This window comes from Neopelma chrysocephalum, unplaced genomic scaffold, assembly GCF_003984885.1.
Source record: "Neopelma chrysocephalum unplaced genomic scaffold, ASM398488v2 Primary Assembly neopelma1_71, whole genome shotgun sequence".
NCBI lineage: Eukaryota > Metazoa > Chordata > Aves > Passeriformes > Pipridae > Neopelma > Neopelma chrysocephalum.
In genome coordinates, this window is record NW_020897731.1 from 3,185,579 (window position 1) to 3,212,506 (window position 26,928).

Genomic DNA, 26,928 nt, shown 5'->3' on the forward strand with positions numbered 1-26,928 from the left:
CATTGTAGTTGATTTAAGGGTTTTCCAACATTTATGATTGGTAGGTAGTGCGTGTATAGGTATGAAGGTTAATTAAATCAAGAGGTGAAGTTTGTAGAACAGAGAATGCTTCATTAAGCCCTGTGTGAAGTAACATGTACAATCTGTTCACAATACCCCAAGTGCCATTCACTGAGACAGTGTAATTATAGCTTACGCACAGTTTCATTAGTTTGTGTTTCTTCTACTGTGGTTGACATGTATGTTGTCTTCGCTGAAACCCTGGAATAGAGGAGGGACTGCTCACTGGTGGGCATCTGAGCATGCTGACATTCAGCAAATTATTTTCCTATGGGTTCTAAAATGTCTTATCCCAGATGTAATTAAGCTTGTAATTCATCAACTGACACTTTTTTATTTCTCAAATTCCAGATCTAGCTAAATAGTTGTGAAATGGCTCTTCTTGTATGCTTTTTCTTTTGTTCTTGTTTTTTTGCTTTAAACAGAGGGAAACAATAATTATCTTTCCCCACTGCTAGTATTTCATTTTTTGTCTGGGTATTTTTTTAACTAAGAGTTCGTTTGTTCTTATTTCAGGATATTATGACACCCTAAAGATGCAGTCTTTAATACACATCTCTCTTTAATGTGCATGGTGTTTATAAAATCTAGGGGGCTGTTCAGATATGGTGGCTTCAGTGGAATTTTAACTGTATGGATTCCCAAGAGTGTCTTTTAATAAAACTTCTGCTACCAAGCACTGTGAATGCACTTAAATAGGCTGAAGTGTTATCACCAGTCCAGGCAAATTATGCATTTCTTTGATTCCCAGAGAAGGACAGTTAAAGCTCCAGTTATGATCTCTGCAAGTCAGAGACTAGATACATACATAAAAATCCTGGAAATATGTGAACATACTTAATATTACCCTTGAGATAAGTCCCATGGTCCTATTCAGGTGAGAGAAATTGAGGAAGCACTTGGAGGCACAGGTCTGTAGACAGAAAAGCAATATTAATGAGGGTAATAAAGAGACTAGCGAGGAGGAATGAATGATGAGCTTTATTGCAAACCTTATCTGTACATAATTTCTTTATATTAAAAAACCACTGCATAACTGTTCTTGTGCAAATTTGCTAGACTGATGTAAGAAGAGAGTACAGCAGGGATGTAGCAGAGATAGTAGTAAGACCAGCCTTCTCTTGTCCTCTTGTTGTCCTACTAATATCTTTAAATATCCTTAAAATATTTATATTTAGAACTACTATACAATATATGTTATATCTATGCCATGTGGCATCCCAGCTCTGCCAAGCAATGGCGGGTGCCAGAGTGATAGTGATCTGTCATCAATCCTCTGCCTGTAGTCTGAAAACACTGGAAAGCTTGGGGCCTGTTCCAGAACTGTTTTATCCTTTGTTAGCTCTTATAAATTTTTGGTATCTAGTAAAGAAAATATTAAAATATTTCCCAGAAGCTCCCTGCCTAAATTTTCTCATGCCAGGAATTAGTGTTCTGACATGACATCCTAAGTTAGTATCTGTGTTCTTTAGGTTTTTCATAGATTGTGTCTATCTCCTGATTTTAGTGAGTTCTGGTATTGTATCATACATTTCATGTAAGATCATTCCGCAAGAAAAGCTAGCAATAAAACATGTATGAAATAATACGTGGACTTAATTAGGTCTTAGCAGTATATAAATTACTGCACAGACCTAGGCTGATGTAACTTCAGAAACCATTGTCTGCCAAACCTACCCTAAATCATCTGACAGTATTTCAGGAGCAGCATATTCTGAGGCAGAACTTCCAGCCTTTGTGCAGATAATGAAGGCAGGGAATAGGGGAACTAAGATATCATCCATTTGCTCCATTGAAGTCCAGAAATGGGTCTGAGTGCTGCTGCAAAACACAAACTGTGTGGCAGGCAGACTGTGAGGAGGACAAACCAGCATGCCAGCTAGAGAACAAAACAGCATGCCAGGTTTAAGGCATGGTGTTTTGTGAATTTATGCACTTGGAGACTGTCAACAGCTTTAGGATGATGCATAGGATCTTTTAAAATACATGTATTTTTTAATATTTCACCTTTGAAGTGAAGGACTGCATTGATTTGAGGCTGTCTGTTATTTAGGTGAGTAGAACATACATCATGACTAAGAGCAGTTAGTTGTGACTTCTCAAAATAAAAGGCATCATGTTATTTATTCACTTCAGTGCCACAAGAGTGTATGATGCCTCATAGGTGATTAAAATGAACATGCCACCAGAATCTTATAACTTAGTGCACAGCAAGAGGTGACAAAAAAAGACAGATAAGTACAGGAAGCATGAGGGTTACAGTGGCAAAAACTCATGAAAATGTTTTCATATACCCATAAAAGCTTTCACTTATGCCTCACATATATTTCCTCACTGCATGTTGCCTGTGTGTCTTGCTGGTTATTTGATTTTTGTTAACGTATTCTGCTCATAGACTTTGGTCATGATACTGTTTCCCTTGAAGTCCCTGGAAGGAACTCCTAGTGATTTAAACAGTGTGGGATCAATCTCAGTAAGCAAAGACTGTTGCGATGTGGTAATGAAGAAGCTGGCACTTGAAACTTCTTCTAAAAGGAAGCATTTTGTTAGAATGAATAATGAAGCATTTTTGTTGTTCACATCGTAGGTGTAATATTATGTACAAAAATACTGCATGCTTCCTCATAACTAGCCAAATACAAAGTGGGAACATTTAATGTTCTTCCTCTGTTACTATCCTGCTTCTAAGTGTGTATCGTTTGTCCAGAAATATGTTTACTTTTCCACTATGTTGAGGTGATTGTTTTGAAGGTATGGAATTATTCTGGCTTTGTGGGGTTTTTTTATTTTTTTAATACATCTTTCTGTCCCAGTTAGTAAAATTTTGTCATAATTAGTGATGTGGATAGGTGCATAACTGCACTTCTCGCTTGAATCCTACTGATCTCCTTGTCTCAGTGATATTTTGTAGTAGATTCCGAAATGCTTGGTGAAGAACACTGTTGCTATTAGCTTTAAGTATGGGGTTTTTAATTTAATGAGGTTTTTCCTTACCCTTGCATGATAAAAAAACTTCACTCATTATGTTTCAAAATGTCTATAATACTATGTTTCCAGTGTTATGCCTCTTGCTTGTGTCCCATCTATTCACTTTTATCCTTCTGTTCCTGCCATATCCTTTTCAATAGTGTTATAATTTCAGCTGACTTTACATATGTTTCTTCACTCTAAAGGGATCCCATCAGCTTGATGTGAATGTAGATTTTTTTTTTTAAAGTTGAACATCCTTTAGACTAGTGTTCTTGCCTTGACAAAACACCTTCTCAAATGCATAGGGCAAAAAGGATCCATGTACATTACAAGCTGGAGAGAGGAGCCGTCTTCTTTGACATCAGTGTTCAAGTAGCAAAGGTAGAGTCTGCCTTGTAACATGTGTATCTGTGTTTGAAGCTTTACATGAAGGAGAGACACAGAAATGAAAGGAAACTATTTCTGCCTTTCTGTGGTAATGCCATTATTTTCTGTTAAGTGTATTTGAGGAAGATCTTTTTTAACTATTCAGACATGAAAATATGCAGACAGACAAGTCAGGACAGCTGCAGAAATACCTGACTCTTTAAAATATTTTAAACCCTATTTGTTTGTTCTTTTTGGCCCTATGCAGAGATCCTTCAAAAATACATCACTGAAGATTTTGTTGATAGTATATACTTAAGAAGCACCAAACAATAAAAAAATATTCAGTGTTTCAAATAGAAACAGATGCATAATAGAATGTAATGAAATTATTCACCTGTTTATGTGAGTGCTGCGCATGTTTGATGGGTATAACTATTAAACAGCTTGCCCATGTGTTGCCAAATAGTGAATTAAATTCTAGTAAGTCTGCTTAAGTATCTCTATACTCATGAATATGACATTTAGTCTATTTACACCTTTCCAACTGGGTTAAAATGTCAAAAAGATGTATTTTTGTAATATAAGTACCTCAATTCTTTTTGACATTATTTTCTGTAGCTCATTTTATATGCATATCTTTCTTTTGTATTATCATCATGATGGTATTAATTTGGATGTGCAAATTAGCTCTTCATGATGTTGTCATGTCAGCATCTGGATTCAAGATGTGCTGTTTCATAAGCATTGCATCCTATTGCGTTTCATCAGAGTCCCCCTTTTCTAATCTAATTATTCATAAGGAACCTTGGGGATTGTGCTAATGGGCATCTGAAGCTATAAAGAGTAATGAAAGTGGTTGTGTTACTGCTATGCAATTAAGTGTGTACAGAATACTATTCATATAATTAAATTCAGAAATTTTTACCACTCTTTTTCTCCTTTATAGTACATCAATTACTTCTCTGAAGTTAAAAATAATACCAGTGGAGTTTAAGAACTTTTTATGAGAGTTGTAGCATTTGTAGACAGAAAAGTTGATTTTGGCTTTTATTGTTAAAAGCTTCAGCAAATAAGTAGCCAGTTTTATGATTTTTTTTTAATGTTTTTTTCATGTTTTATGTGAAAAGGTAGAGGATGTTTGTGGTTGAAGCAGAATTTGAACTGCTGCGAAACCAAGGGGTGTGAGTGTGTGTACGTGCTGTGTGTTTCCAATTTAATATTCTGTCCATTGGTTTGATTGGGTACAATACACATTATACTGCTGCTGCTGGTGATGTGTATCAGCAGTCATTGCAATTTGTAAGTTCAGCCTGACCTTTGGTCTAGGTTCAGTTTTCTGTCTTTGTTCATTTGGATTAAGTGTTTTGATGAATGAAGATAAAGTATTTAGATCAAGTAGTCAATATGTTTTCTGCTGATAATTCCATATTAATAAGTGCTGATGGTTAGTATCTTTAAGGTCTACTGACAATCTGATTGAAATCAATGGCAGTTTTGCCTCATTTAGTTCAATGGGAGCAAGAATGAGTCTTTAACCAGCAGAAAATTATAAACACCAGTCTCTGTTCATGTGTCATTCACTGTGAACAAGAGTTTTTATGGTGCTGTCAGGCTGAAAAAAATCCTTTTCTCTTTTGATAACAGAGCTGCATTTAGCTGAAGTAATCCCTAGGTAGCCTGTTAGAGGTGTTCCAGCTTTGTTATTCCCAAACAACAGGGAATGTGGTCTCTCGCTGATTCTACTTAAGTAGTTGCTACTGCTCAAAATAGCTTGAGACTGCTGTGCAGCTGAAATTCTGCTGCAGACATCCTGCATTAACCTAGTTATATTAAATTTTCATGTGAAATTCAGAATTTATTTTAATTCTGCAGAGTACATGCTATTAAATACATTGTGCAGTTCGTTTTTCCAGAACACCAGTGACAGCCATGATGCTCCATGACAGTGAAGAGGCCACAGCATTTTGAAAGCGTCCTCCGTCCTCTGTCTTTTATTATACACAGCTGATGGGGATCACATCCTATTCTGGGCTGCCTTAACCATAAAAATCCTGCTATCATTTTGAAATTGCTCATCTGCCAAGTAACCTATTACAAAACTGAGTGGTAGCTTCATAAAACAACTCTTCCAGGATATCCTCTTAGTTTCTTCTCAAGTATCCACCAGGAGAAATGAGCTGTGAAGTTTGAATGAGAGTTTTAATAGGTCCATGTCCTGTCTGACCAAATGACACAATGGCTGAGGGGGACTGACAGCTTCTCTCTAATCATTTTTGTAAAAGCTAGAGGAAAAAAGGAAGAGGGGTAAAGTGCACAGGAAGCCTGGTCTCTGGACTAGATTACCAGATTGCTTAGGACTTTAAAGGTCAAACCCAAGACCTTAGGTTAGTACCTCCTTAATTACTAGGAGACAGCCTTTATAGCACAGGAATGGCATGCTTTTGGCATTACTCAGCAAGTGTCTACACTCTCCATTAGTTCATACTTTAAAATAGTCTTGAAGTACAATAGTATATTAGTAGGTCATTAATCTGCTCTTACAAAGGCAAGTAAGTTTTGCCTCCAAGAGAATAAAGTTATATTCATCTCACTTTCTGTTCAAAATACTGATGGTGCTTGGTCATATCAGTCATCTGCAAAGTCAGGCTAAAGCTGCCAGATGTTGTACTGTAATTAAGGCAATGACTGGCAAATTTTCTAGCCATTTTCTGCAATTAACCATTGCTGTTCCCATTTGCTCTTGAATAAAACTCAGCATCACTTTCGCATACCTTTGGGCCTCTGAGATAACACATGTCTGAAAATCAGTAGATGAGAGAAGAAATCCTTCAATGCACTCAAACAACCTTTTTTATTTGTTTGTGGGTTTGGCTTTTTTTTTTAATTTACAGTGGTATATTTTACATTTTTATAATTATATTTTTTTTCTCTGGTAATTTGTGTTTTTCCACATTATTTTGGTTTCCTTTGATTACAGGCTAAGATCCTTAATTCACAACTCTAATGTATAAAATAGGGACCAGTTGAATTAGCATTTTCACTGGCTATTGGTAGCTTCTTACTCCTCCTATTACTTTTCCATGTTTGTGGTTTTCTATGTAAATATGAAAATAATTGTTTAGAACAACTTAGTACAATAAAAGGTATGATTTTTTTATTCCTGCTTGGTGTGTAAATATCTTTAATCATCCAAGTAGTCCTGGTCGATGGACTGTACTTCTGGATATTCACCTAAAAACTTAAATAAATCTTCGAATCTTGCATGTAGTTAGTCATTGCTTCGTTAGGCCTAACTTCTTCTAATACTTTGTTCTTGCACTTTACATACAAATTATTATCTTAATGATCCTTAAGTTTAATCTTGTGCAAATCAGATATGCAGGGTAGGGGAGGTTGTTGCCTGTTTTTCATTGTCAAATGAAATGTCTCTCCTTTTAAAGCCAATTTCCACACACATGTTCAAATCCCTTAGATAAAGAATATGCTCATTTACAAAGATTATAATTGATTTTTTGGCCCTGTTTTTAATACTTTGCACTGTAAATGACATCCCAGTGGAGAATAATCATCATACAGATGTTTGAAAGCTCCTTCCTGCCGAGTATGGTAATTGGAGTCTATAAAGTGTCATCAGGCAGCACATTGTTTCTAATTAGCACTAGACAGTTTCTCTTGGCTTTGTATAGTTTTACTGGCCTCTTTCCTTCATTATTTTACCAACTGGCTAGTAAATCTTGCCAGTCACTGAAAAAAACCCAGCAGATGAAAAGTTAGAAATTATTCTGTGTGGATCATAGTGTCCTGCTTTCCTTTACTAAAAAATACATATTTTTGTATGGTTTGATTCTGACTTTTTAAAGCTATCAATATGCTTTTAGCTTCCATGGGCCAGGTACTACTCTGACATCTTTTGAAAGACTCTATCTCACATCAGCAGGAGAAACATTAGTACAACAATAAAATTCTTTTCTCATAAAAGGGCCTGTATGATAATGATTCTCATTTGTCTTTTGTCTGGAAAAGGAATGTTTTAGTGTCTGCTTGATAGTTGAATGTTTATGGCAGACAGTTTGCCAGGGTATACTCAGAAAAGTCAACACTGGGATGGAACTGGGCAGATAAAATAGTTTCTTCTATTGAAAGGAGCACAAAATTATGTGCAAAATTACTAGGAAAAGAAGACTTGCTGGCTGTTTCAGATTCCCTGTGTGAGTGTACTGGGGTACAGGTCAAGTTCAGTGATCCTTAATGAGGGTTGGATTGTGCCTTCAAAACTCTGGTATATACATCCCTCTTGTAGGTTAATTTAGCCCAAATTAGTGTCCCTGTATTTCCTCATGTGTTTCTGCAAGTTCTTTTTGCCTTAAGTAATCTGGGAGTTTATAGGACTGTAGAAGACAGACGGAAGTATGGAATTTGCAGGCCCTGGCTGCTTTCTTCAGGCCTCCATTCTAAGCATGAAGAGCTAGTTCTCTTGTGATAAGACTCTGAGTCAGGACTCACGATGATTTTTTTTTTTAATATTTATATTTCTCCCTTACATACAGTGAACACCTTGTCTGAATATTCAGAAAGCACATAAAAAATTTGTCATGGTGCATTCTTTAAATGATTTCCTGTTGATTCCAGTTGAAGGTCACTCTAATAATATAAGGTCTACATTTTGCTTGAAGATCAAGCAAGTTTAAGAACACCCTCATAAACAGCTAACAGGAAGTAATTTGTTGTATATTCTAAAGCATCAGACTGAGATTTAGGAGGTTGATTTGATCCTCTCCGAATGACAGCATCCTGAGGAAATAATGTTCTTTCTCCCATCTTTGTTTCTGTCTTGAAGCGAAATGATAATGCTATACATCTCTTCCTTCATGTCTATGTTCTTTTTAGTGTTTGGGTAGAAAATAATACACAACAGCTATGTTCTGAAGAAGAGCATAGTGTAAATAATTAAAATAGAATAGACTATTTCAGTTGGAAGGGACCTGCAACGACCAACTAGTCCAACTGCCTGACCAGTTCAGGGATGACCAAAAGTTAAAGAATGTTGTTAAGGGCATTGTCCAAATGCCTCTTAAACACTGACAGGCTCCAGGATCTGACCACCTCTCTGGGAAGTCTGTTCCAGTGTTTGAGCACCCTGTCAGTGAAGGAACGCTAAAGAAATTGTGTTGTCCAGTCTGAACCTGCCCTGATGCAGCTTTGATCCATTCCTGCATGTCCTGTCACTGGATACCAGGAAGAAGTGATCAGCACCTCCTTCTCTACTTTCCCTCCTCAGGAAGCTGCAGAGAGCAATGAGCTCACCCCTCAGCATCCTTTTCTCCAAACTAGACAAACCTGGAGTCCTCAGCTGCAACTAATAGAACATTCTTTCCATCCCTTACACCATCTTTGTTGCCTTCCTCTGGACGCATTCAGAGACCTGAACATCCTTCTTAATTCATGGGGCCCAGCACAGCACACAGCACTCCAGGTGAGGCCACACCAGCACTGAACACAGCAGCACAGTCACCTTTTTTGACTGGCTGGTGATGCTTTGTTGGATGCACTCCAGGATGGGGTTGGACTGCCAGGGCTGCTGCTGGCTCACCCTGAGCTGCTGTTGGCCAGCACCCCCAGATCCTTTCTGCAAAGCTGCTCTCCAGCTACTCTTCTCCCCATTTGTACTTGTGCCTGGTGTTACTCAGTCCTAGGTGCGGAATCTGACATTTTGACTTTTTAAATTCCATTCCATTCATCATAGCCCAGTGCTCCAGTCTGTCTAGATCCTTCTGCAAGGCCAATTACAGAAATGCTCCTTACTGGTTGCAGTGGAAAGTGTACTTAGTACCTACAGTCTACTTACTATGGTACTGCTTTACAGTGGACCCTCCAGTTAGTGCAAAGCATGTGTCAAAGCAGACCTCTTTCTCCAGTGATGTAGTTGCTGATTATACAAGTGCATGGGAGGCTATTAAACTCAAAACAGCTGGTGTTTGATCTGAGGTGGTATTCCTAGCAAAGTACAGTGATGCATTGCTTTCTGAAGTAAAAGGAGTTTATTTGTTACTTTACTGATAAATATTGCATCACTAAGGGATAGCAATGTAATAAAAATATTGTTGTAGAGAGCTAGCTTCTTCCAGGGTTAGGAAATAGTGCCAGAGACTGCAGCTGTCCCCTTCACTGCAGCGTGAGGCCCGATGGCAACTGCAAGCTGGTGCAGGCATGGAGAACGCAATGCCTCTCTCCACTCAACCAGTCTTTGGCAAGTTTTCCAGCATCTATTCTGTGGTTCTGGCTTGGGTAATACTTTTCCCTTATCACGGTCCTTTGAACAACTAACCAGTGTGTTTCTCCACTGTTTTGCCTCGGAGAAACCTGTCAACACCTTTTCTCTTCATTCTGTATTTAATGGATATGTCAACATTGCTTAATGGAGGATGGTGAAAAGGTATGTTTTGTTGTTAGCTCTGAACATGGCAGTGTGTCCTGACAGCAGTGATGTCTTGGGCACAGCGTCGTGCTGTTGTTATATTGGCTCTGATGCCAGTTCAGTCAGTTCAAGCTCAGATACTCCTCTGCAGTGCTCTTCTGCAGTGCATAAATACACCCTTATGCAAACAAAAATTCAGAAGCATCTCAACTACATATCCATAATTTATAATTATAGTGGGATTAAAATAGACTTGAGGCTTCAGTTGGCCTCATGTCTCAGAGCTGCTGTACTGCAGCAAAGGCTGCTCTGCTTTGAGAGCACAGCAGTAATTACTGTGGACTGCGTTTTAACAACCAGCGATGATTGCGAGGCACAGCTTCAAGGATGTTGGGGGAGGTTGGAAGCCTTGAGCTTCTATCAAGGGCTTAGATGTCTAAATGTTATCTATGTGGGCTACAAATTAGCAGCTCTCAAACTATATGGCTTCAGGAGGCATGGCCTTGGGGAAGGTGCCTGCAGATTTGTGAGCCATCACCATATGTTTTGAAGCCCCCCTAATCTGGGGAGGCTCCCAAGAAAATTCCTCTAGTTCTATCTTGTAGAGGAGACAGAAGTCTGACCTACTGATGTTTGTTTTTCCAGATTATTTTTTTTCAAATTTTCAGTTTTAGCAGTAGGCTGGCAAAAGCTATATTTTGCATTTAACTTTTTGATACAGAAGGATTGATGGTGCTTAGTGTTAAAACATGATAGGTTTGAAGCCTTAAAATCCATGTTCCATAGTTGTAAACACAGTGGAAATGGTCTGATTTCCCACTTGCAATACTGTATTATTAGACTGGAAAGAGCTTTTGGGGCTGTTTACATGATTGGGTTCCCTGCATGCTGCTACATTCTGAAGCAGGAAAAAGATTGGAAACTGCCTGATCAGCAAGCGGTTCCTGTTTTAGGCACTGTCCATAGTATTTGTAATAAATGCTGATCTAGTCCTGTTATGTAATTGATGTCCATTGGGAATATCCTAAAACAGGGATGTTTATTTCCCGAGGCTGTTAACAGTTGTTTGATGTTTCTTTATCAGACACAGGCTGGGGAAAGGTGCATTGATTTTTAATGTCTTCTGCTCTTTAAGTAATTTTTTTTAATGAGTAATTATAGAAATACAATGCATTTAAACTTGCGGGCAAATTTAACGTTGAGTTTTGCACACTCCAGCTATCTAGAATTCAATGTTTCAGGGCCAGGAGTTCGTCTATTTCCTGACATAATAGGACAATTTAGCATGCTCTGAATTTTAAGCACATGAGCAATCCCATCTTTCCTCACATTTTTTAGTTGGATACATATGTGTGTGTGTATATATATATAGGTAAAAAATGAAGACTTTGGCCTTTCATGAACTGAATCTTACAAAATGAGCTTTTAGACTAATGTAAAGTTGTGTAAGCCACTGTCTTTTTTATATCACTTTCACACTCATATGAAACCTTAAAGCAGTAGGATGATATGAAGCTGATACAGTTATCCTGTTTGTTTCTAGACAAGCTTGGGAGCAGTCTCTAGTGTTCCATCAGTGACAGCAACCCATGTTAACACTAAAAAATCTGATTTTTCTCTTCATGGGATTATTATGTAAACTTGCTGAAGAGATCGTGATTGCAAACAAGAAGAGCTAATTGCATGATCTTTGAGCTTGGCTTTAGTTTACACACTTGAACCAGCCACACCACCTGAATAATTCTTGGAGGTCACAAACATGAATTTCAAAGGATGCTTAGAATGGATCTAATATATTATGATGTGCATGATCTTCATCAAAGAAGTATTAGGCACTCCCAGAAGTCCCACAGTTTTATGATCTTGTGACAGACCCAGAGGCAAATTCAGAGTTGTCAGCTGAATTGCCTTTGGAGCCTGCCAGGCAAACAGATGCTAATGTTAGATGAGTAGCTACATGGCTTGGCATGGAGCTCCCATGACAGGCAACAAGCCCTGTGTGTGACCTTATCTTGCTGGTCCACCACTGGGAATCACAGAGGAGATATCTAGTGATGTGCAAGTTAGAGCTGTATTTTGCTCACGGTATTGGGATATAGTTTATTTGCATCCTGTACTCAAAGTGTCTGATGAGTAGATTTAAACACTGGTATCTACCCTCATGTGTTATGACTGAGAAAAGTTATCACGGTTTGTTTTCCCTGCACTGGTTCTACAGGCTCCAGAGCCCCTTGTATGCTGGGAAGCCCCAGCCTCTGCCAGTTGCAATAGAAAACTCTAATATAATCTGACATAGCAGAGTGGGTTACTCTTCTGTGTGCCACTGGGGTTCTTCTGAGTTGCGGTCAGGAAGTACCTCTGCCTGGGTAAACGGGATGTTTGGGTGCACTGGGACCAACTGGCACAGAGGGGCTCATGCCTGTGAGGGTGACATTCCACAGCTTCCAAAACAGGTGCGTGCTACCTGTTGGGAAGTGTCCCTGCCTAGTAGCCTCTGAGCTGTGCTGAAGTGGTGTTCGGAGGAAAGCAATTTGTCATAGCCAAAAGCCTGTCAAGGTCCTCTCTTTAGCAATTTAACAGTATGAATCATAGCACTGCAAAGCCCAGGAATGTCCTGGAGCTCTTCCTCATTTGCCAGCGCAGAAAGGGCTGTTGTGTCTCTGCCTTCCTTGACATCACTCTGTGCTTAAAGACTCTGGCTCTATTCCAGCTTCTAGCTCCATGACTTTTAAGATTATATCCCCCTCGCTTCACCCAAAAGCCTGCTCACTGGGCTTTTTCTCCCTCAGTGGATGCTATTGAGATGCTTTGTTTGCTGGGGCTCCATCAGTATATTCATTTAACAACATGCATACTCATTTGAGCTGAATACAGGAACATTTAAGTCTCTAGACAAGTGATTAAGAGCTTTATTGAATAGAAATGTTTTGCTGAACCACAACCTGGATTATCTGTCCCTTAGTATGTGTATAATCAAAACTGCTTCTCTGATCTTGGATAAAAACTCTGGAGGATCTGTTTCATTTTTTCCTTTGTGTGTAATGGGAATGCTGACATTTCCTTACTGACTTCCTTGGATTGCTGTGGAGTTTAATGCCCGGAAAGTGCTTTGAACGTGAGAACTGCTGTGACAGAATTACTGAGAGCTTTGCTTTTGGAATTTAATTGCTCAGTTAAGGAGGGGAGGAAAAAAGTTCAGAACCAGCTGGCAGTGAAATTCTATTGAAGTTTATATGTAATATATGGAAATAACATTCATATTGAATCTGGTTATTGAGGATTTTGTTTTAAATTTTCAATGACTTTTCATTATTCTTTGATATATTTTAAATTAATGATTTTCCTTTAAAATTCTAAATATGGATGGGATTTTTTCCCCTTGTTTTATAATAGGCTTTTAGCAAAATGTGATGTTTGCTTATTGTAGATCATTGCAGTTATTATGCACAAGCTTAATCACTTCTGACAATGAAAGTAAAATTAGTATATTTTAATAATTTGTATGCTTCCCATATTTGGCTTTTATTTGCTCCAAAATGAGGCATGAGGTTCAAGGTCTTTCTGCTCTCAATAAAACCCGGTTGCCTAGCATTTCTAACACTTGGCAGCACCATTTCTAATCTGTCTGTAGCTGGCAGCCAGGCTGTGCAGCTCCTCGGTGGGAAGTAACATGGAGCTGAGCAGCAGCTCCCAGCTCAGGCAGGCTTCCTTCTGTGGTTACCAGTTTAAACCCCGCTCTGGAAGTTGTAAATCCATGGCAATTTTTTTCTCTTTTGTCCTTCAGTGTTGGTTGGTAAGGGTAGTGGACTGGCACATTTTCTAAATGTGCTCATGTTTATCAGGTGGAGTATTCCCAGCCTGTTACTGAGTCCTTAGCTTGCATGAGGGTCTCATCTGTCAGCAAAGAAAGAAAGAAAAAAGAGAGAAAGAAATGTCCAGTTGCATTTTTTTCTTTTTCTTTTTTCTGTCCCCCCCGAAATCTCAGAAGAGTAAATGACTAGCATGTGTTACACAATGTAAACTGTGAAGGAGATTTGAGGGAATGTGAAGGTTAGAAGCCTTCTAACCTTTTAGCTTTGCTAAAATAGAGATTGATCTGCAGCATTTCCCTTATTTTAAACATTGTTTGTAAGAATAGATACAAGCATTGTTACCAAATAGCTTAGATTTAGTGAAGGTGAAAGGCTTTCTAGTGAGTTTTTTCAGCTTGTTCAGGTTGAATAGGATGGAGGGATCCGCACTTCCCAGGCTTCACCTCTTTGGACATCCCCAGTGGCGGAGGTACCTGCGGGAAGCAGGGCTGGAGTCATCCCCGGCACTGCCTGTTAGTGCAGAGGGAGCAGTGCCAGTCTCACAGCACGGAGAGGCTGCTCGGTTACTGCAGGGGATGCAGGGGCGCTATTGGGGAGCCCCTGAATAGCTGGTAAAAGGAGTCGTAGCAAGCTTTTTATCAGTCCACTGAGTGTCTCAGATTAAGAAGACACAAAGCAGTGCTCTTAGAGACTTCAGCAAGGATAATGGTAACGTTAATTAAGCATTCTGCGGAACCAACCACTGAAGCTTTGCAGCTGATCCAACCGGGTCACCTTGAGCAAGAAGACACTAAAGTGCATGTAAACTGTAGCCAAATTTTTGAGAAATATGTCCTAATTTTCAGCTACAACACGTCTGACAAATGTTGCTTGACCCGATTTCCTACTGAAGCAGTGAGAAACTTTCTATTTGCCTCAGTGGGCAGAAGGTCAAGTCTCTTGAGCCTCTTTCCCTGGAGGCCTTGTACTCTGCAGGAGGGAGATGGGTGCCAGAACCTCTGAAATAAGGGCTTTGAGCTTTTAAATTAGGAATACATATATGTAGGGGGATCAGTTTATGAAAAACTGAATCTCAGTGACTTGCATTCAGTAGAAAGTGCTGTTTTTAGCACAGAACACTGAACTCGGATAATCTATTTTACATATTTGTCCCATAAGCAATTTTTTTTCCACATTGACTGTGCTCCAATAATTGGGTGTCATTTCCTGACATTTCTAATTTGAGAAATACAGCTAGAAATTAGCATATGATTAAAAAGCTGTTGAAATAATTTTTCTAAGCTCTTAAAATAAATACATACAAAAATAGTTGAGGAAAAACCCAACTCTGTTAAAGCTCCGTGCTAGAAAGAGGAAATCACAGTGTTCATAGGTGTTCATAGAGGGGGTGCAAGTTTTGAGTTTGTTTTTTTAGGTTCTGATTCAAGTAAATTCTTTCTTTGAGTGAGCACTGAACATACGTTCAGATGTTCTGAATGGGAAGGTGTTTTCCTTGGTCCCTGAGGATATAAGGATGCATGGATCTGTGAAACTCAGCAGTATCATGCTGTTCTCATGATTGCCTAGGGCTGGTGCAGGCCACCAAGGTGTGCATGTGTAGCATTTCTAAAATCCAAAAGTTGGAGTTTAAAGATGAAAAAAAAAAAGGGAAAATTATCTCAGTGCATGCAAGGATTTGAAGTTAGGAAATTTGTTGCTTCCATTTTTTTTTTTTTTTTTTTACTTTTATTTACTGCCATCCCTAGCTGAAGTGGTCATATTTCAAGGAGCGTTTCAAGACCTGTTCACGGTTTGACCCTGTGGTTTTGGATTTCATATCAGGAAGCGATTGTTGTCCTCAGGAAGAAAAGTGATATTTAGCCTGATAAACCTCCTTGTTCTTGTGTGACAAGATTAAATGGGACTGCTTGGTTTTTACCCTTGATATATTTTCCCTTGCTAGCAATGAAGCAAGGGAAGGTGTCACTTAGCAAAACAACTACATGAAGTGTAGTGGAGACACATCTCTGGACTTCATTCTGTTACTGATTGATCACCTTGTTTCACTGATCCCCGAAGCACTTCCACTGTTAGCATCTGTGTTCAAAGTTTGCTTTGACCAAAACTGGTTTCCTGTTGTGTTTTGCATTGCCTCTGCATCTAACATGGAGCAAACATTTGCCATTTTTCAGCCCTAACTCCATCAGACTTTAAAGATATAATAAAGGAGTAAAAAAGCAAAGCAAAAGCTTTGCCAGGGTGACAGATAATCCCAGGAGCAAAGGGGCAGATAGATCCTTCATTTCAAACTGCTTATTTTCTGTTGTAACATTTCTTTGTAGTCCTTCATGCTTTCTTAAGCTCTCGTGTGTGCATATAGTCCCTCATGTATGCTCTTTTGTGCCCTTCATCATGCTTTTGCTCTTTTTAATGTTTGTATGCTCTCTCCTCCTCTTTCCATTCATGCATCCTTGTGTTCTCATTTTCTCTCATGTGTCCTTCTCATCGGGCCACCCAACTGTCTGCTCATATCCTACGTTGTTTTGGTGCCTTGGAGAGGTGATCAGGCAGTTTGTGTGTGGGTCAATGAACTTCTATCTGGGTGATATGGTTTAGTGGTTTAGGGGTTACAGTGGGAGTGCTGGGTTGACAGTTGGACTTGATGATCTGAAAGGTCTTTTCCAACCTTGGCGATTCTGATTCTATGACTCCACGTCTTGTCTGCCCGTAGAGTGGAGCTGGCTTTCTGGTGTGCTGGTTATTAGCGTTGAGTATCTGACTGAGCCAAGGTGGACAGTGTGATATGTGAGAGTTTGCATTGTGCTTACTTGAATTTTGAGGAGTGATTTCTGATGTCATACAAGCCCTGGATCCAAGATGGTGAATAACATTGCTGTGAACCAAAATAGCTTTGTGTTACAGAGACCACTACTTCAAGGAGGAAATTTTTCTGTTGTCAGGGATTTCTCTGCCAGCTATTTCAGAAAAGAAGGATTCATTTGACCTTTTGAGATTTTGCATACCTTGTTTTCTTGCTGTTTGAGGAAACCTTTGAAACTTCAACTTTAAAAAAGGTAGAAGGTTTTTTCTTTCCATTAATTTTTCTTTCCCTCCATTTTTTTCTTTCCCTTTTTTTTTTTGTGTGTCCAAATCTAGACTAAATTCTGACAGCAAAGCTCTTTGTAATGGCCTTCCCTGTAATACTGCTCCTCTTTTATTTGCCATTTGTCTTTTTGTTTTATGGCTCTCTTTGTTGCAAGCTTCTTTGTTGTTTCTTCCAGATTATGCCCCTCAGGGACTTTTGTATCAGTACGACTGAACATTGCTTGCAGCCATGCCAGATTGTGCTGTGATCTTATTGGATTTCACAAACCAAGGTTAGGCCAGGTCAGAACTTGGTTGAAATAACGTAGACTACAAGATTGCCTGCTAACCACTGGGAACACGCACAACAAAAACCTGACCCAGTTGCTGATTCAGTCAGCTCAGGCCAACTGTGTTGCTGTGCTGACTTCGGTGGGTGTGATATTAAGAAGTAGTTCTGACCTGTTCTGGCTGGTAGGATTTCCCAGCTTTTGTTTGAGAAAAGTACTGATGTTATTCCTGTGTTCTGGCCCATTCCAAATCCTTTAATTCTCAATCAGGATTACACTGGAATTCAACTGAAGATTATATTCTCTGATCTTCTTTTCCCTGTGCTGTTGCATGATGTTTGCCCTCGAAACTTGCTACGCTGTGCTGGGTGAAATAGTTCTGTCATTTTCTTTGCTTTCCTGATCTTCTGAAGCAAAATAAAGTATATCAGGGTCTTCAGATGAAAGGTTCCAAAAAGGTAGACATTTTTAGTAAAAATAACATACTGAAAATTATAATTGAGCTTTTCTTAGATTTACTTGAGGTTTCTGACTAAAAGACTGCATGAAGATATGTGAGTACGTTCAGATTTTTCTTCCCTGAGTGCATATTAGGTGAAAAATAATCTGCAATTATGTGAGTACCCCAAAATGATGGGAAGATTGATTATATAGATAAGGCTTTTCTAATTATTGTAGAGGTATTTAGACCAATTTTTAATTGCTTATTCCTCAAAACAAACCTGTAGGAGGCTAGAAAGTGAATATTGAAAAAATATATAATGGCCAGAATTGACTTGAGCTACGTGTACCAACCTTCATTTTATCTCCCCACTGAGCTTGAGGGGTGGGGTGGCTGCTGGTGAGTTCATTTGCCTGAGGTTGTGCTGGAGCAATGCTCATGAAGTTGAGGGAAGAGCAGATACATGCACCTTGGTGTGCACAGATGTACATTGATGGACTTAGATCTATCACAAAAACAGAATATATCTAGCTAAGCAGTAGATGTTGGGTAAAACGTAGCCATTAAGAAAATGTAAGGAGTGTAAATTGTGAAGCTGCAGAGGAATTAGTGAAGCTGCAGAGGAATTAGTGATGTGTGAAAGGGCAGCGGTACTGGGAGTCAGAGAATTAAATACTTCAGACTGGATCAGGAAAAGCTTCCTGTCAGTTTAAACTGTAGAGTAATATGACGTCTTCCAATGAACATGTAAAATTAATCTGTGAGTTCAAGTCTATAATGCATTGTACCTGCTGGAACAGTTTGCTGTGGCTGGATGTGGACCAGATAACCAGGAGTTTAGGCCCCTGGAGTATTTTCATCTTTTGAAAGTTTTGTGCTTGCTTTTCTCAGTCAGTGTCTGTATTTTAAGTGAAAATATTGAGCATTATGACTTTCAAATCCAAGTTTATATATATTTCTACATAGACAAAATGGAGTGTTTTAAAATGGAGGAAGAAGATTAATGTTGGATAAAAGTTGGGATTTATGATTTGATTGGAAATGCTCAGCTGTTGGCATTGAGATTACCCATAATTATTCTTAATAGGTAAATTATCTTTGTCTCTGATAATCCTAATTGTTAGTGCAAAGCTTGGCACTGCCAGCAGAGATATGGAAGGTGTAGTGCAGAAGAAGACTGGAAGGAGTCTTTCATCTCTGCCATCCCTTGCCAAGGGCTTACTGTACATGCAAATTCATCAGCTTTTCCATTGTGGTGCATTTATATATCCTGGAGAGAGTGAAATCTGGTAGTTAATTACTCTGTTTGCTCAGGGGGCCATTCTGCAATGGAAGAATCTGTAGGACTGAGACCACAGTGGCTGATGTTGCTACAGCATTAATAAATACGTAGGGGAGTGTTCTGCAGAAGGGTATGAAGAGCTTTGTTGATTGATTCTGTTCCTACCTCCTCTGTCTTAGGAAGAGCCAGCCTGGCTAATCTTTTGTATGAAAACAGCATGACTAATGTTCACCTGCTGAACAGATATGCTGGATAATTTTATTTTTTGGGGGGGTGGGAGGACATGTGTTAGTTTCAGCTGTTATTTACAGGATCAATAAAAGTGATTTTCCAATTCAAGGATAATTTTTTACCAACAAGCTACATGTCTGTAAGGTCATAATATTGGATCTGCTCTTTTTCAGAACAAGTTAATTTAAAAGTGATAGGTAGTTTCCAGTTCGGAATTAGTTTTTCTAATAGAAAGGAGAGATGTATCTGGAAGAAGCACCTTGGAGGGGGGGATGAGAATTTTGCCTCATAACAACATCACTGCATGGTGCCCACAGATACCTAATGTATTGGCTCCTTAAACAATAATCACTTAATTGTGTATGATATTTTAATGACAGGCCGATAGCAAATGTATTCACACATATATGTTCAAATGCCATTCATTCCTTTTGCACAGTTATTTTATCTGATTCTTCTGTGACCTGTGTTGAGAACATCTCATGTGCATGACTCATGCACACACATGTATTTTAATAGATACTACATTCTTCCCTCTGCATTTGGCTCTCCAGTTGAGTCGCTGCAGTTCTGCCTGTATGATTGGGGTAAGATACAGCTTTAAATGAGTAAAATCATGCAGGTATCATTTTATAAGCAGGAGACCACACCTATTATTGGTGTGAATTCTGCAGGATAAGAACAAAACAGCCAGGAAGTGTTCTTCCATTGGAAGCAGTATGAATGAACTTTACACACCAGAGAAGTTGATTAGACTTTTAGATTAAATAAAAAAGGCAATTTTTTTCAAACTCAACCCATCCCAAGCCCCGGAGCATCACCAATCATAACCAGAGTCTCTCTACTCTTCTGTACTCTAGTAAGTTTAGAGCTATTGTGGTTATGACCTATGAATTATGCAGCCTGTGGAAGTGCACATTAAAATCAAATGCCATTACCTTTGAGAAGCTTTTGGTTCAGACCCAAAATATTGTAAGTCTTCATTTTTCTCAAAGTCTACACATCCATAGATTTTATTCAACGCACAAGAAAATTACATGCTTTAGGATTCCCTTTTCTTCCTTTATATAGGTAGTAGGGGAGGAAAAAGGGAGGAGGATTGGTTTGATTTAGAAGGACTTGATGGCGAAGGTTTCTTTAAAAAAATAAGATATTTTTCTTCACTGTGATTGGAGTAAAGTTTTCCTTTTTTAGATGATAAACTGTTTTTAATATTTGAGTAAGAATCTGGCTTTTGGGTGGCTGTGTTGCTGATGAGAGCTACTGGCAATAGACGCTTTCTAACACTGAACTGCTAGTTTATTAAAAGAATAATGGGAACAGATGTTTTCAATTCATAAAATGTATCAAGTAAATGGTACATCCACTTGTTATTTCAATTCCTTTGAATTTTTGTGAACTCATTTGGGGCTAGGTTTTCAAAAGAGCTTAGCCACTATCACTTCATTGTTCTCAGTATAAACTGATGGATGATGAACGTGTTTGGAAACTGTAGCTTTTTATGCCTAAAGGGGAGCTCCTAACTACTGACGCTTCTAAAATCTGGCCCATGTTTCTGATGAGTGAATACTGATCATTATAGAGGATTCAGACATGCAGTCTCGGAGTAATACCCTGCATTTGCCTGTGATTGTATATATGATGGTTTCTTAATTTACTATTGCACTAGGCATTTTAATTTAAATTATGCTAATAGTGTAGGATTAACTGCGGATTATGATTCCAGCATGTACTGTCATTCAAACACAAGCACCAGTTCTCTTGCTCCTCCAGTCTCCCTTTCCCTCTCATCCTCACTTTGTAGTAATTTGTGCTCAAGACTGGCCTCCGGTTTTGATGAGGTTTCTTGTTCAAGCTGATAGAATTGCTTACAGAAAGTTGTTGAAAATTAGAAAGAGTAAGCTTTCTTGTCGTCTGATGACACATTTTTATGGTGCTGAAATGATTTTCTGAAAGCAGTGATTTGAATGGGCTCTTGCCAGCACTGCACAGTGAACAGCTCTGGTTTTGCCTTCATTCCTCAGTGGTAGGACAGTGTACATGTACTTTGCTTTTGCACTCTTGACTCAAAACACATATTTGAGAAAACTAGTGCTAGGGGCTTATGTTAAAACCCTCATAAAGGTTGCAGAGTAAATAATACATGCAACGGGAGTGAGATGTTATATTGTCCTTGTTAGAGGAAATAGCAGGAGGCCACTTTTGTTGCTATTGCCAGTACTGAGATGGCTCTTCTTGAAGCACAGCCTCTCCAGAGAGCTGCTCCAGTCCCAATTTGCAGATGTGCTGGAAACACAAATTTACCTCATTAATGTTTGCACTTGTTTCATTGTGTAGCACCCTCAGATTCTAATGGCATGCAGCCTGTTTGCATCAGTGACTTGCTGTTGAATTCATCTGTATCCCTTCAAATCCCTCATTTGTTGCATTTTTTGTGAAGTGCCTCATATTTTTAGTGGCTTTGTGTTGTAGTAGCAGTCTAAAGTTTGCCTTTTTTCTCTTCCTTCCTCCAGCTGATATTATTTCTACAGTTGAGTTCAACCACACTGGAGAACTGCTGGCTACTGGTGACAAGGGGGGTCGAGTTGTTATATTCCAAAGGGAACCTGAGGTATGTGAGTTACCAATGTAGTCCTTAATAGTTTGATAAAACCTGGATTAAGTTTTAATACTTTAATTGAATTGAATTAAAAAACTTGTTTATAATCTCAAGATTCAGTAAAACAGAATATCACCTGTTTAGAAAGGAATTGAAAGAGGGATCTTTTCCTTCTAAGTTTGCTGTCCCAAACAAAAATGCTTCAAAGTTTCAAAATTCCAAAATAAGAAAAAAGAAAATTATTTTTGTTTTACTTCTGCATTGTTTTAATAGCTTTTGCCTGATGATGGAACCATTCCATTTAAAACAATACCTTCTCTGTGGTACCTTTATGTTTCACTTGTAAATTCCATCCATCTGCAATGTCTTTTTTACAAATCTTTCCTGAATAATTGACATTCCTTCAAAAATTCTGTCTATTATTAAATGCTGCTTCAATACTTAGAGGAAATTTCATTCCTGTTGAAACAAGTCTGTCAATATCATGTTTTAAATGAGAAATTAAATTAACTTCCAATATTTTTATATTTATAAGACTGCCTATACACCTTTCCTAAGAGATGAAGAAATATTGCTCTCATAAACCTCATATTTTTTTTGTTCTTATTCTCCATAGAGTAAAAATGAGCCTTACAATCAGGGGGAGTACAATGTTTACAGCACTTTCCAGAGCCATGAACCTGAATTTGATTATTTGAAGAGCTTGGAGATAGAAGAAAAAATAAACAAGATCAAGTGGTTACCACAGCAAAATGCAGCTCACTCCCTTCTATCAACAAATGGTAAGATAGATGAGAGTGTACAGGACAGTGTACAGTGTTTGCTGTAGTTTGTTTTAGTGCTGATGGTATATGTTTATTCATATTAATCTACTGTTTTAGAAATTTCCTCTTTCAGAGTTTGCCAAGACTCATACTGACTCTGATATCTGTTATTTATGTATTTTACTCATAGAATCATAACCTTTTTCCTGTTGATTATCCATTGACATTTAGAGAGCTATCCATTTTTCTATGAAGTGCTGTCCTGAAATAGGTCTTGTGACAAAGGCATCACCACACTCAGCAGCTTGCATTTCACTGGGAATTTGGAATTTTGTCTGCTGTATTTGTCATAACCTTTATTATTTATAGATGTGTAAATGAAGGTAGGTGAGAGAGATGAATTTCTTTTTCTTTTCATTCGTTATGATCAGAATGGTTTATTTAAGTTTTAAAGAGTTACACAAATCTTTGGAAGGCAGGAGGAATAATAATAGGATATTAATACTGACTCATATTTCTAAAATGTTTGACTATTGATTTATACAGGCAGTATTATTCCTAAGAGGGGATATGAGGATGTGAAATAGGGAGAAGAAACTGAATGTAACTTAGCATACACAGGTGTCATTTAGGAAGCATTTGGACACCCTCAACCTTTATTACTGCAGATGATGCATGAGACAAAATACCCAATTTTAAATCTTAGATCTCATTGTAATAAGAAAATAATTTTTCTTGTGGAAGTTTGAGCGTAAGTAGGAATTGCTGATAAAAATATAGTGTAATCTCACCTCTGGGAATTGACACTTTAGGGCAAAGTGATTACTTCTAGCTAAAATTTATAGCATTAAATAATATTTACAATAATTCACAGATAACAATTTTTTAATGTTTTGTAGTTTGTTTTCCTTAAGGTTGTCTTTGACTTTCTGGGGGCACTGTTGCTTATTTGGAATGAAAAGTATCTATTACAGATAGGTGATTTGTGCTAATTTAATGATTAGTCAGCTTATTATGAAGTTTGGGAGTTTACTTCTGCTCTTCTCCCATCGTCAAAATATCCCTTCTTTCTTCAGATAACTAAGACGGCTTCTTCCAAGTCCATGATACAAAACCAGATTATTAAAAGTAAATCTCTCCCTTTCCATTTTAAAGCTTGTTTTAGAAACACAGAGGAATACAGCCAAGTCCTCAGATATGCTTCTTTTACACTTGGCCTAGTAGACCTTTGTATGAGTCTTCTGGTTCATACCGTGATGGGAGGGGAGAAAGGAAGAAATAATCAGTGCTGCTGTGGGTTAATCCAGTTTCAACCAACACCGAGCAAGCCTAGGACCTGGCAAAATACTTTGGCCTCTGTTTTTCCTCCTTCTTAATTCTGGAGCGTATCAGCAGACCTCTTTGTTGTGAGTAGAACAGAAATGGTTCCACTGGCATAGGCTTTGGATTTTGGCTTTGAATTGCAAAACATTTGTGTGTGCCAAGGAGGATTCCTAGCTTCCTGGCACGCCAGGGTTGAAGTCTGAAGATTCACCTCATGGCATATTCTTAAAGATGGTTTTAACTTTAGGATACAGACAGCCTGTGATGGATTACTCACTGTCTCACAGATTACCTGTGAGAAGTCTTTGACAATGTATACCAATTCCATGCCTTTTAAAAGGGATAATAGTATGTTTCCTAACTTGTAGAGAACGAAGGCATTACCTGTTACACATGCTCATACTGGACAGGTTGTAGAAATACCTTCGATACTGGTTTTGTTTACTAATTTCTGAGCCTGCTATTTGAGTGCAATTTTTGCTATTTTACTTTCTTGTAGTTTAGGATCTAAAGCACAGTTTTGTTCAGAAAAATGAGAAGTGTGATGCAACATCCTTGCTTTCCACGGGCACAGGTGGACAGTGCCCACTGAATTTGCTGGAAGGAGCATCCTGCTGTCCGGGAGGGGAGAGCTGGTCTAAATCTAACCCTCAATATGTGAGACTTGGCAGGACTGCACCTGCTCAGATCTGTTTCTGTCATTCTAAGGAGGACTTTTGTCTGAAGCTGTTCCTGCACAGGTCACCTCTCCCAGAGGGGATCTTGGTTCCTTTCCAGTTCACGTGTTATCAACAGGTTATCAGCTTAGCTTTGACTGCAGCATCTTAATTAGTGGAGGCAGAAGGAAACCACCACGGCTTTCAAATCCCTCTGTGGATTTGCAGTGCTTGCAGTTAGCAGTTTTGTACTTTGCACTGTAAACTGAAATGATTTTGTACTATAATAATAAATTTTTATGACTCATTGGTATCTTCTGTACCAGAATGAATTGGGGCAATTTTCGATGTGAGCTACATGGCGTAGATCAGAATTTGGCCCATACAGATCCTTTCATCTGAGGATTTCAGACTGCTTACCAGACATTAATTAATTTTAACTTCATAACCCCCTTGAAACTGAATGCTTAACCTCACAGAAATGTTTCTGGTTTTTCTATTTTGCAAAATATAAGCATACTTAAAATTTCTAAGGAGTACTTAAAGTCCAGAGGTGGATGAAGAAGAAGAAAACCAACATGTGATAACCTTAACTGCTACTAAAATAGTTTTCACTCGGAAAGGGATAGATTAATAGCAGTCAAGTCCAACAATGGAAAATTGTTTGTATTTTTTCTTATAATTCATTTTACAATTGCTGTATTTATATATTTTTGTCTGCACTGTTTACGTGTAATAAAAATCCAAGTGGATATGGCCTATATGTATTTTTAGTAATTAATTAATGTGATATACAATACAAATGAAATTTATTGAATATTTAAATGAACCTTTTTAGTTGCAGATTGAAGTAACTTCTTGTTCTGTAGATTGATCAGTTGTAATTTCTTTTTTGCTTGTAAATTAACATATCAATATCATTAGGAGATGCATAATAGTAAAATAACCCGAGTAATGGAGGGATTGATTTTGGAAAGAAGAAAGTTCAAAGTTATAGTTGCTATAGAAATGCAAATCAATTCATGTATCCTGCCTTTAAAATGATTTATACTAGCATTTGAAAGAATGTTTGGATCAACCACACTGAGGAAATAGTTTTACTCTGCTATGTACTTGAGGACAGAGGGGGAAAGGAAGAGAGTGGGCTGAAGTCAGAAATGGTGCAGGAGCTGAGGTTAATAAAAGCTGTGGTGACAGCTGAAGGGCAGAAACTTTGGAAGGACTTTGGCTGCTCCACAAGTAGATGAGCGAAACAACTGTTAGAATCTCAAGGACAGATGTTTTTTGCAGGAGAAGAATTGGCATTGATTTTTCAGTCTAGGAAGTGTTAGGGTTGGCAGGTTGGAAGCACAGCCAGAGTGGGAGTGGACAGTCAATGTCAGGGATATCTTCAGCTTCAGCTACTATGCGATGTGAAATGTTTAAAACATGTTTTTTGGCTCCAGAGGCTCTTTGAGAGGCATCATTGTTCTATCATCATATGCTTCTCTCATCATGAAAAAAGGAGAGTAGATTTTATTCCATTCAATGCAAGATTAATATATTTTTCTCCCCACTTCTTAGCATTACAACACAGTTCTCTTAGGGTTTTTTTTTTCCCTCAGTTCTTCCTCAATTGCTTTCCCTCAGGAGGAAGAAATGTCTCATTTTTCACACAGCCTTTCATTTGCTGGAGCTCGTGTTGTTACACCAGTACACCACTGCCTGTTTCCACAATGGGCCAGGCAGGGATCTTTGGCTGGTCTGTCTACTCCATGCTCTTCTTGTGCTGTTTATAAGTAGCCTATCAAACTGGCTTTAATATCAAACTGGTTTTAGCATCAAGATTATTTCCTTGCAGAGTCAAGTTGTCAAACTGAGCTACGGCAGTGAGCATTGAGTGGTTTGGGTTTGTTCCACCTGCAAACTGCCGGGTTGGATACATGAGCAGCATGTGCTCTACATGCTCTACATGGTTTGTCAGCTGCCAGGAACCTCTGACTCGGTTTGAAGGTATTTTTTCTGTTGGCAACATTTTCTGGATGTGCAGATTGGAGTGACCCAGACTGTTTCAGCACAGGACTTGTCTAAACCAAGGTGTAAAAATTTCTTTAAGGAATATATTGTGAAAGGTGAGTAACCACATTGATAATTCCTATGCTGATAGTTGTTTGTCTTTTCTTTTAAAGATAAAACAATCAAGTTATGGAAAATTACTGAAAGAGATAAGAGACCAGAGGGGTACAACTTAAAAGATGAAGAGGGAAAACTTAAAGATCTTTCTACAGTAACATCACTGCAGGTAAGCTGCTGTCCATGTCCAAAATCCAGTTGTTTCTGTAAGAAGAAGGTGGTTCTAACTCAGTAAAAAATTTAAATATCCAGTCTAAACTTCCCCAGTGCAGCTGGAGCCCATTTCCTTTTGTCCCATCACTTGTTTCTTGGGAGAGGAGACCAACATCCAGACGTTAACATACTAGATTTTTGCTCTCAAATTTTATTGGCTGAATTCACTCCAGGGGCTTTGGCAAAGGAAGTGGCTAAAGGTTAGAACTGGGAGGTTGTGTTGTATAAACCCTACTATTTCTTTATTATTGAAAACAACCTCCATCTCCAAAACAAGCCTATATTATCTATTGTGAAAAAAGCCTCCAAAATGTAAAAATGACTACG

The 26,928-nt window shown here is 38.4% G+C and overlaps 1 protein-coding gene across 9 annotated transcripts in view; it reads left to right on the forward strand.

Moving 5' to 3' along the window:
• PPP2R2C (protein phosphatase 2 regulatory subunit Bgamma) overlaps nt 1–26,928 on the forward strand; it is a 193,481-nt gene that overhangs the window by 115,305 nt on the left and 51,248 nt on the right. For all 9 annotated transcript variants that reach the window (XM_027686495.1, XM_027686496.1, XM_027686503.1 and 6 more), the window contains 3 exons: nt 21,448–21,545; nt 22,150–22,315; nt 26,445–26,557. In XM_027686495.1, the coding sequence (XP_027542296.1) occupies nt 21,448–21,545; nt 22,150–22,315; nt 26,445–26,557 (377 nt within the window). The remainder of the gene's footprint in view (nt 1–21,447; nt 21,546–22,149; nt 22,316–26,444; nt 26,558–26,928) is intronic.